Source organism: Aphanomyces astaci (genome assembly GCF_000520075.1).
Source record: "Aphanomyces astaci strain APO3 unplaced genomic scaffold supercont1.28, whole genome shotgun sequence".
Classification (NCBI taxonomy): Eukaryota; Oomycota; class Saprolegniomycetes; order Saprolegniales; family Verrucalvaceae; genus Aphanomyces; species Aphanomyces astaci.
This window is the reverse complement of record NW_009798291.1, coordinates 247,954-258,640: the sequence shown is the minus strand read 5'-3', so window position 1 is coordinate 258,640 and position 10,687 is coordinate 247,954. Positions and strand designations below refer to the sequence as shown.

The 10,687-nt window shown below is 46.1% G+C and overlaps 4 protein-coding genes across 6 annotated transcripts; 2 read left to right on the top strand and 2 right to left on the bottom strand.

The window, feature by feature from the left end:
* Window positions 1-1,267: 1,267 nt before the first annotated feature.
* H257_10435 (hypothetical protein) lies at window positions 1,268-1,902 on the top strand (the record flags this gene model as incomplete). Its single annotated transcript, XM_009836989.1, has 2 exons — window positions 1,268-1,403; window positions 1,538-1,902. The coding sequence occupies 2 exons, from the start codon at window positions 1,268-1,270 to the stop codon at window positions 1,900-1,902; spliced, it is 501 nt and encodes a 166-aa protein (XP_009835291.1).
* A 566-nt stretch (window positions 1,903-2,468) lies between these two features.
* Window positions 2,469-2,669, bottom strand: H257_10434 (hypothetical protein; the record flags this gene model as incomplete). The annotated part of the gene is made up of 1 exon (XM_009836988.1): window positions 2,469-2,669. One exon carries the CDS (start codon window positions 2,667-2,669, stop codon window positions 2,469-2,471), a length of 201 nt encoding a protein of 66 aa, XP_009835290.1.
* Window positions 2,670-4,866: 2,197 nt separating this feature from the next.
* On the top strand, window positions 4,867-7,573 carry H257_10433 (hypothetical protein). 3 transcript variants are annotated; one of them, XM_009836986.1, is made up of 6 exons: window positions 4,867-5,314; window positions 5,364-6,041; window positions 6,104-6,453; window positions 6,596-6,777; window positions 6,824-7,189; window positions 7,264-7,573. In XM_009836986.1, the coding sequence occupies exons 1-6, from the start codon at window positions 4,898-4,900 to the stop codon at window positions 7,545-7,547; spliced, it is 2,277 nt and encodes a 758-aa protein (XP_009835288.1). In that variant the 5' UTR covers window positions 4,867-4,897; the 3' UTR covers window positions 7,548-7,573. The 3 variants fall into 3 exon arrangements, with proteins under 3 accessions (XP_009835288.1, XP_009835289.1, XP_009835287.1); XM_009836987.1 differs by having other exon boundaries at window positions 6,596-7,189; XM_009836985.1 differs by having other exon boundaries at window positions 4,867-6,041.
* A 1,963-nt stretch (window positions 7,574-9,536) lies between these two features.
* H257_10432 (hypothetical protein) lies at window positions 9,537-10,666 on the bottom strand (the record flags this gene model as incomplete). Its single annotated transcript, XM_009836984.1, has 6 exons — window positions 9,537-9,592; window positions 9,633-9,704; window positions 9,765-10,028; window positions 10,102-10,183; window positions 10,233-10,400; window positions 10,466-10,666. The coding sequence occupies 6 exons, from the start codon at window positions 10,664-10,666 to the stop codon at window positions 9,537-9,539; spliced, it is 843 nt and encodes a 280-aa protein (XP_009835286.1).
* Window positions 10,667-10,687: the final 21 nt, after the last annotated feature.

Below are 10,687 nucleotides of genomic sequence, written 5' to 3'. Positions count from 1 at the left end.
CTTTCACCGACGACCACAAATTCTCGATCGGATTCAACATTAATTTCGAGCAGTACTTTGCTTTATCCTGTTGGCGAACGCCGACTGCAGTCGTCGTCGTTTCTGAACGCTGCGACGACTCGTTGCTTTGCGGAAAGAGGTATGCGTTCGTAGGGGCCTCGTGGCTACCGAGGGGGTTATCTAGTACTTCAATTGGCACTATTACCGGAGTTCGCGGGGGTGCAGCGACGTCCATGCTGTGCGTAACTTGGCGATTTGAATAATGAGCATTCAAAGTGTTGGAGGAAAGCGCGCGCATTATGAACTTAAACTATACTTTACTCAAGTATAAATTTCGAATTCTAGGCCTTCGCGCGTTTTCCTCCGAACTTCAACCACATGATGTTTCCACCGTAACTGATTTGCACTCCATTGAATTTAATTATTTGAGTTATTCTATTTTCATCGGGCACACGACACAATTCATCGGGCAGAAGGCCAATTGCTTGGGCACACGGCTAATTATATCGGGCACACCGCCAAATATATCGGGCACACGACCTCGGTGTGCCAAATTAAACGGGCACATGGCTAATTATATCGGGCACACCACCAAATATATCGGGTGCACGGCCAAATACATCGGGCATTCGTCCAACTTAACTGCAAAAAGGTGTAGTATCCGATTAATATAACCTTTTATCCGGACTAGTGGCGACGGTTGGTTGCAAAATCACAAAACTCGTTGCCAGTGCACTTCTTTCCGATCGCCGATTTTGGCAGAATGTAGTGGCGTGACAGTGGACGGATGACTTGCAAAACCTCTCTATTACTGTCCTTTGATTTGTCCCTTAATTTGGTATAATGAATTGAAATAAGTACTTTGCATTTTTGTATGATGGTAGTGTCGTTATATATTGATATACAGGTACCCTCGCACTTATTGAATTACCATTGGGGGACTTCAGAAACTGTCATAAAGTATATTTGAGCCGCTTCTGACTTAAAATTATCCGTACATTATTGACCATGCTGTCTTACCTGTGCTTAGAAATTGTCACAGTTTTCACTTTTTCGGGACCCTCTATTGGTTAGAATTTGCGACGAGATTGATGGACGACACAATTCTGGCATTTGAATTTCAACATGGCGCCGAAAGGGAAAGGACGTGGGAAGGGATGGAGCAATCCAGAAGTGAGTTCGATGTTGGACTGCATCGAATCGCACCTACCTCTTGGATCAAACCAATGGGATGCTGTGCAGGCGGATTATAATTCGCACGGAGAGTATGCGTCGGAAGTTCAAGTCCCTCCGCAACTCCAAGAATCCAACCGGCGACCCCGACTGTCCAGAGGACGTAAAACGCGCCAAACGAATCAACCGCGCCATGGAGGCTCGGATGTCCGTTCTCGATATGGGATCTGGTGACAAAAACGAGGACAATGAAAATAATGTCAACAACGACAGCGACAGCCACTGCGACCCTCCATCAGCCCCGACATGAGACTTTCACCTTTCACTCTTTTTGCAACGCCACGGACTGGCTTGGACACTACAGAACTTGCAACGATCGGTCAGTTAGCGAACAGCGAGCAGACCATGAGCCAAACGGCCCAACGCCGTCGTCGAATTGACGAAATCGTGGCTGATAGCGCGGAAAACGAAGCCATCAAGCGTCGTTTGGTGTTTGAGCAGCGTCACGCGCGACAACACACGTTTGAAGTTCTAGCAGCCATGCAAGAGCGACAACAAGCGATGGAGCTAGAGTACCGCCAGTATCAAATGCAACTTGCTGCTGAACGTGATGAGCGAGAAGCTAAACGTCTGGAGCGACAAGAAGCAATGGATATCCAACGCGAAGCGCGTCAAGCTACGATGGACCAAATCATGGTGGCCATGATGTCCAAATTCCTTGAGAAGTAGCTGTGCTTTAAAAGTAGGTTTTATCCTATTTAGAGTACTTTTCTTTTTTATTGTTGATTTTTTTTGCATAATTCTTTATAATAGACCCAACTTGTGCAAATCGTGCATATTACTTTGGGCCCACCCCTAATTGACCATGATTGATTGTTCAGATTTCTTGAAATGCCTAGTTGAAACCTAATCAGGAATACGGACTCCACATAAGTATACAACATATTTAACACACCTAGGACATATGCTCCATTTCGGATTTTCGATAAATATTATTTCAATCTGAAAATCAATTTAGGATATTTATGCCTAATTCATTGTGTTACGAATTTGACTAATGCCAGTGCGTCGCACACGGAAATTGTACAACTTGAAGATGTTGTGCAAGCGCATTTGTCGCTGCTCAGGGTTGTACGGCAATGGCAATAAAAGTTGTCGATAAACTTGTTCCACAGCGGCCATACCCCATTCAGCGGCTTGTCGAAGAGCAGTGATGACGTTGCTCATAAGCCTTCGCCAGTGTAGCGGACAGCGTAGACGGAGTTATGCCAAACACTTCACAGAAGGTCTTGGGTTCACAAGCAGCGGTAGAAGTGCACCAGGGCTAATGCTTGGTGTTGAAAGGGCAGCTTGGGTGGTCTCCCTGCTTTTCCAAAGCCGGATTTGATCTGGTAGTGCTTGGAGAACTCGCGCAAGACGTCGTCGAAGTCGTTGGTGCGATTGAGACGGTGGCGATGTATGCGCTTGGAATCCGGGCTGTGTATATCTCCATCCATGCGCTGTGGAGAGGAGACGTGAGAGATTCACATGTAAGATAGTGTCTCTCTTTTATTGTGAGCTGTGCTCGATATAACCTCATTGTATCCGCGAGGGAGGTGTCGATATCATCATCGTCATCCATGTGCATCCACCACCACATCAAGAGCGTCATTTTTTGCAGCTCAGCCACCATTCCATATATCCGCAAACGTTATCCGGGTAAAATACCACACTGTCGGCACAAATTTGTTGAGACGTATTTTTCGCCTCCACAAAATTTGTGAAACAATTGAATTATAATTCCGGATGATTTCACTGTCACAAACTGGAAATGTTTTGCTATTATAAATTTATAATTTTTCTACTAGTACTTCGAAGGTACGTCCTAATAGCTGGGTGGGTGGGGTATATGTTTGAAATTGTATGTCTGGAAGGAAATCCAATTTCACCGTCCAGCTGAACCCTATCCGGATTCGGATAAGGCATGTCACTGCTTGACTCGAACTAGCACAGATTACGTAAGACGGTATCAGCTACAACAAAAGTACTTCCATGACCTGCAATGACCCATACTTCGAAGTATCGTACAACAACTTACATGCGCTACTGGTAACAAACAGTCAATTCATCAAATCTATTGTGATTTATATACTGTAGTATTTACTCACTCCCCTCTCTGTAGCTATAAGTTACATCACGAGTGGTTATTAATACCCGTATAGTGTATATGTATTGCGACAGGTAATATATCACAACCGGTCGACACTCGCTCTCAAAGTTTTGTTAATCCATTGCGTCGTAAGTACAAATTTGAAGTATATTCGACATGTTCACAAGTAAAATGCTTGGTGTGGTGGATGTCACTTGATATTTTCAGTATAAATATGTTTTAATCATCTTGAGGTTTGTATTGCATATAATAAACATGTATACAAGTGGCTAATTGATCTATATTTAGTATACAAATTACAAGTCAAACAAAACTGCACCTTCGAAGATATGCAATACGACAGCTATTTTGGACCAGAGTAGTATCAGTTATTACAGGATTCGCAATAGATAAATCCGTCGCACTACATATACACTATACGGTAGCTACAGTACAACCGCTGGAAATTCAGTTATCGGTAGGTTAACCTGTAACATATTGTAACTGGAATGTGCTGTACTATGAGATAATAAGTACAAGTGAAATGGCACAGTGGAACTTACTACAGTATGCAGTACTAGTACAGTACTACTACTAGTGGTATTAATACTACGTAGTACTAGTAAAAGTTAACGTTAACAGCTGTAAGCCCAATCACACCGGTGTGCTCGGGTGTCGCAAAAGTGTCCCATTGTTGTATCTATTGTTGGGTTGGTTGAAATAAGACATTTTCCACGAATAAACGACTCGTTTTTATATTAGCGACTTTCTATTGGTTGATAAGAATGCTTATTTATTACTACGTAGTACACCGGAGTACTAATCGGCACATGTCGCAATGTCGACCACCTTTTACTACACAAAGGACTACAGTACTAGCATTTGTTACTTCGAAGTACGTTATTTGGATTAAATGTGTGGTTTAACAGTAACCTTAAAACCTAAAGTTGAATTGTTCTACAATACGAAAACGTTGGTTGTTCTCAACCTTGAAGGTGAAGACGGGAATACGTCCAGGTTAACCCGCTTGGATGTATTATTAATAATACTATTAATACATATTATTAGTACTAACTTAATAACCCGCTCGGATGGTTAAGAATGGTCAACTAATCGGTATGAATATACGCTATCAGGTGAGAATCATTGAAACATTTACTATTCTACCTGTAGATTTCATAACTTAGCGGTCGGTCTATGCATCATGCTACCTACCATAAGACCACTTCCTGCTCCTACTACCACTTTCATGGTTCTGTACCTAGTTGTCTAATTGGACAGAAAAATCCAATCACCATGCGTAAAATATTTGCTGTGATGCGCATGCCTGAATAGTTTTCAAGGTACCGCACCTGTTTTTGATCAGATTTCAGTGAATTTTCATAGGTACTGAAGTGGGGAGTATCAGTGTATAGAGTTTAACTGTAAGTATAGCTAAATTGATTTCTGAATAAACTGGTTTATATGTAAAACCCATTAAACCCAATCACCATATTTTCAAGAAATAGATTACAACAACGCACGCCTGTCTGTACCTATGGCCGCAGACCTCGCAAGAGGCTGTCGTCACAAGTTGATACTACAGTATCTTCACGGATGAATCATGAGCGACTAAGAGGTCGGGCCTTGGGTGCACTGACCTTACTCCAAGCTGTGGCGGTAGCACTTGACTACGACTACGAAGGGTATCATTCCAGGAGTGGCGTCACTGCCTGGGTCGACGTGGACACGCCATTGGATGCTCGCTCCAAGAAGTCGTCCCGCGGAGAGACGTGGGATCTCGTGATGAGCGACGAGTTTGAGATCGATGGTCGATCGTTTGTAGCCGGGAAGGATCACATGTGGACCGCCTTGGACATCCCCGATGGAGTGAACGCCGCCATTGGCCTGTACAACTCGTCCAACGTGTACACTTTGAACGGCAAACTGATCAACCGCGTGGATGAAATGCAAACCAACGTCACGTACTTTAACCAGTGGCTTGAAGTGCCCGCGTTCGAGTCCAACACATTGGTACACCATCCACGACCTTACCTCACTCTAATCCATAGTACAATTCTAGCACTACTCCGCTGGCATGATGCAGTCGTGGAACAAATTTTGCATGCAGGGCGGGCTCATCGAAGTGGCGGCCAAGCTACCCGGAGCTGTAAACATTCTGCCGGACGACATCCACAAGAGCACGACCATGAATCCGAACGCGCTCGGCGAGTTCTGGAAGGATGGCGTCAAGACTAAACTCACCCCTCGCGACCGTGTCAAAGACGGAGCTTACTACCCCACATGGCCCGGCATCTGGCTTCTCGGGAACCTCGGCCGCGCGCTCTTCTCGGCGTCCACGTCTCGTATGTGGCCGTGGACGTACAACGAGTGCGACGCCGACTTGTCCCCCCATCAAGCCATCTCTGCGTGCGACCCCAATCCTGGTTACGGCTTGCACCCGAACCAAGGCCGAGGCGCCCCCGAGATCGACATCCTCGAAGGCGGCGGAGCTGCCATCTCGTCGTCTATTCAGATTGCCCCAGGAATGCCAGATAACTACCGCCGCATGCCGATTCAAAAGCCCGACAGCAAGTACTGTGTGTACGGCAAGGCGTGCGACACCCCTGGCGCCAACTTTCCAGATATCCCCACGAGCGCTTACGCCTACCGAGGCCATCGCAACTGGTACCAAGGGCTCAAATACGCCGCCAACAACCGGTGCCCCACGGATCCTTTGGAAGTGCAGCAATACGAACCGGTAAGCTCGTCTAACTATATCCAAAGTTGGTGGAAACGTGGTGTACTCATCGATACTTGTAGGTGAAAGCAGTGCAAATGAACCCGGCGTTGCTCACGACGAACGTGTACAACAAGATGCAAGTGAGTGCCGGACGGGACGCCAACGCCGACTTGGGGCTGATCGACGGCAAAGGGCCGGCCCACTGGGGCATCAACTACAACGGCACGTGCTTTCCCATTGCGAATGGGTACATTGGCGCGTTTTTGTGCGATCCCGACTCGAAGAACCTCAAGTGCGAAGCGCCCCGCAAGGACGGCGTGGCCAACACCAACCAGATGCATCCGTTCGAGTACCAGATGGACGCGATTTCAGCTAATTGGGACATTGGCCACGACGCGTACACCGAGTTTTACGTGTACCAAGTCGAGTGGTAAGCTCTTCTAAATGGCCACGAAATGGTTCTAAATGGCCACGAAAGAATTGATCGTTTGGGATGTCCATTCTAAATGGCCACGAAAGACTAATCGTTTGCTGCAAGAAGAACGAATGAATGGTACTGATGAGAGGACTAGGGTGCTGGGCGAGTCAGGGTATGTGCGCTGGATGCTTGAAGACGCGCCTTTGTTTGAAATTCCGTCGGTGACGTTGACCAAGCCCCCCCAAGCTGGGCCTGGCAAACCGCGCAACCCGATTAAGTTGCCCATCGAAGAGCCCCTTTACATCATCTTCAACATTGCCGTGGCAAGGGCTTGGGGTACTATTACTACACTAGAGTGCAATGAATGACGTGGCATAACCAGGTGCGACCCCGCCCAACGCCGACATTGGGCCGTGTCGTGGCAACGCCTCCAAGCCCGTGCCAGGCACTTACGAGTTCAACAAGACGCAGAACATTTGCGACTCGTTCCCCATGTACATGGAGATTGAGTATATTAGAGTGTACCAAGAGAAGAGCTCCATGTTCCTTGGATGCGATCCCCCCACTCATCCCACCAAGAAATGGATCGATGGCCACATCCAATGGTTCACAGATGCCAAGAACCCCATGATCCGAGTGGACGGCGGCGCGACATGCAACAGTGATGACGACTGCCAGTCCATGTCGTCGTCCATGCCCAGTGGTCGCTGCGTGAAACGTCGCTGCAGCTGCGTTACGGGCTATGGCGGTAAGGAGGATAACGTATAACGTCATATGTGTGATGCCATCAAGCCAGACTCCTGATGCTTCGATTTGGACTAGGCCCTCGATGCACCAAGTTTCTCGGGAGCAAGTCACTTGACATGTCCGACGGCACGTACTTTGGTCCTACGATCCTGTATCCCGCCATCGTGGCAAGCGCAACGGTGGCGTTGATTGTGTTGACGTGTGTCTGGCGAATGCGCCAGCGCGGTTCCGCCGCCGCCATTGCATCCTCTATTCCCAAATCAAAGGTCGAAGGCGAGGTGGAGGCTGTTGCCGAAATCGCTGTCGACACAGCCACCGGGCAATCGAGGCGATACTACGCCCCTGCCAACACTAGTTAATACACCCACATGTTTCTTGTCCTCGATCATCTCATGCTTGCCTCCAAGCCGTAATCAGAGCTTTTCCCTCGTGTGAAATTCTCTCACAAAAGGATGAACAACTGTAACGTTAGTACTATATTCGCCAATATCCGGTACTAATAGTACTGTACTGTACTGTACTGGATTAAACAAGAGATGTACCAATGAGTGTCGAGTGATAGTGTATATCCTCTGATTAATAATATACCATTTCTGATCGCAGTACTGTACCCCTTGACTTGAGGTTCTGGGGTGATATGTACTATTAATAGTATGATGCTCGTCACCTATATACTACCAACTTTTCACAATTTTTTTTAATGACTTCTATTTCGTACCAGTATTCATTACTCAAAATTTCAGCAAATTGAGACGTAGAATCGACAGATCTCAATGTGGTGAAGAAATTCTACGTCTCATATTCAAATTTGGTGATGAATTGGCCCAGAAATAAATATTGACCTAGTGGTATTTTACATGGGCGCATGGATATTTGGCCATAAGGGTGGCCGCTGAGATGTATCTTGATTTTTGTATGTGCCTCTTATCCGTATGTAATATCCGGAGGCAGTTGGGACCTTTAACCTTCCACCGCGGTGATAAAACGCATAAATTCGGTATTTAACGTTTTGGGTTTTGGGTTTAATTACATTAATTGTACGTTAAATAATAAAACTTCCACTCTTCGATTTGGCCAGTTGGAAGTTTTTAGATGACGTGCTTCATAGGATCTCTCACCTCAGAGGATGGTGCAGAAACCAGGGGAAAACTCGGTGGTTGCTAGTGAAACGGAAAGTGAATCAGCTTAAGCTTATACGTACATGTATATTAGTATACTAGTAAGTACTACACCATTTTGCGTTTAATTTCAGCTTATTTTCAATATATTTCCACCAACCTCCGATATAATTCACGTGAAATTAACCGTGGGTTGGGTGAATTATATCGGAGGTTGGGTGAAATATATCGCCGATATATTACATCGACGTGAAATATAATGGAGGTTGGGTGAATTATATTGGGGACTCGGTGAAATATATCTGAGGTTGGTGGAAATATATTGAAAATAAGCTGGAATTAAACGCAAAATGGTGTAGTATAGTAACCAGTGGCACAAGAGGCTCGATTGGCACTAGACGGTCGACGAACTAGTTAATGACTAGCCAATCAGGACTAATAGCCGAGGTGATAGGATGATCCTACTCACCTGCTGTCTGCTTGCTTGCAGGGGTTCTCGTTTTAGGCGTATGCGCCTCTGGCGCATTGTCCGGTTAAATTGTATCCGGCAATCATCCTAATTTCGGGATCAAATGTAGGATTATCGAATATAACGGACATTTAGTTTTTATGGAGTATCATCGTCGAACATAAACGGCAACCCATCCGGATATCGCAGATTATACGGATGAATGGTGAATGGTCAGCGCTCACTTAAAACAAGATGGACGAGACGAGCAGCAATGATCACCCCGAGGGAGATTACACACCTGCACCTAGCGGAATGCCCGGGTGCTGGGTCTTCAATGTTTAGTCGGCGTAGTGCATTTGTATACATTGGATGGCTTTGAAGATGCCATCGAAGTGCAGGTTGCGTGGGTACAACAACGGAGCGTCAATACGACAAAACACCTGCATATTTTTTAATGTTAGTCTTCCATATTATAATTGTCCGACCTGACAAATTCCAGCACAAGGAATCTTGCTGCTTTTAAAAGCAAAGCAATCACAAGTTGGGTGCCCACCGTCCTTGCCAAGGATGATCCGATGCGCTGCGTCTGTCACGTCGTGGAACTGCGAAGCCGACACATACCACATCCCGGCAACTTGAACCACATGCGGCAACGACTCCGCTTGTAGAATGTTTGCTCGCCATATGCTGTCGACGTAATTTGACCAACGCCGCTTCGCAGTCAATAGCGTTACTAATTCATCGCACGCCTTGATTTCTTGTCGTTGAAAAATGCCCCATTAATGCTCGGCCAACTGGAGGAGATTAAAACGACGTAATTCTTTCTTCTTTAGCCCTACGCCACCCATTGAAATATTGCAACATTAGAACCTTACTGTTTTCCTTGATGACAGAGTTCATGCTTTCGCCTCGTTGTGTCGCCAGGCTGCTGCATGTGAAGACGTTGCCTAGACATGAGTTGTGGAGGATTATTCCAACATTTGAAAATAGACATAGTTGTACTGTACCTGTGAAAGCGCGGCAGACCTTCTCTTTGTGGCGATATATACTGCATAATGCCTTGTCCGCCTCCTTGTACTCGCCGTACGTCGTTTTCGCCCTGTCAAAGCGAGTTTGGAACTCAACTTTGGACATCGTGGCATACACAAGCGCGTTACCCTCCGCCTTGAACGACTTCGCCAACCCACTAAGCCCTGTGCTACCTTTGAGGATTACATCCTCAAAGTGCTTTGTGCACAAGATGTGAATCATGCCCAAATCCAGTGCAACCCCTAATAGTAATAATAACCCCCACACACGACAACAAGTGTTAGGTGCACAAATATAGCAATTAATATATATTACCAGGATATGCACTGCCACCATCCGTCATGAGGGTTGCGTTAGCTTCGTGCAACTTACACAACTCGAGCCCCAGTTTCACAGTCTACATGTAGTAATTCCTTAATATCCATCACCATACGTGTACTACATACCTCGGTGTTTTCGGACTCGTCGAGTGCCACCCCGCAGAGTACATTTCGTCCAAGGCAGTCGACAACAGTAAACGGCATCAACTTCAGGACGTACATTGACACATTGTGTGTCCCGTCGCATAGTACAAAGTCGGAGTACGACGTTGCGTACTTGGTCATTCCAGGTTGCTATATTGAGGAAGAATTAGTATAATATATGCATGAAAAATAGTCACATGAAAAATATATGATACCTGCATGACGACACTTTTTAACTGCAATGCTGACGTTAGGTTGACGTGGAACACGCCGCCGGTGGCTTTCATACCATAACCCATTTCAAAGAAGCGGCCCATGCTGTCCACTTCCGGACCAAGGTGTAGGACCCGTCCTCTGTCCTTTAACCGAGATAGCAAACTGGGACAAAACATCCGTTCTGGATACAACGCGTCCATGATTTCCCGGACTTTGGAGAC

Coding starts and splice junctions, on each gene's coding strand:
- H257_10433 (XM_009836986.1), top strand. CDS start 4,898: ATGAATCATGAGCGACTAAGAGGTCGGGCCTTGGGTGCACTGACCTTA. Junction 6,778..6,823: donor TGCCGTGGCAAGGGCTTGGG/GTACTATTACTA, acceptor TGGCATAACCAG/GTGCGACCCCGCCCAACGCC. Junction 7,190..7,263: donor CTGCGTTACGGGCTATGGCG/GTAAGGAGGATA, acceptor GATTTGGACTAG/GCCCTCGATGCACCAAGTTT.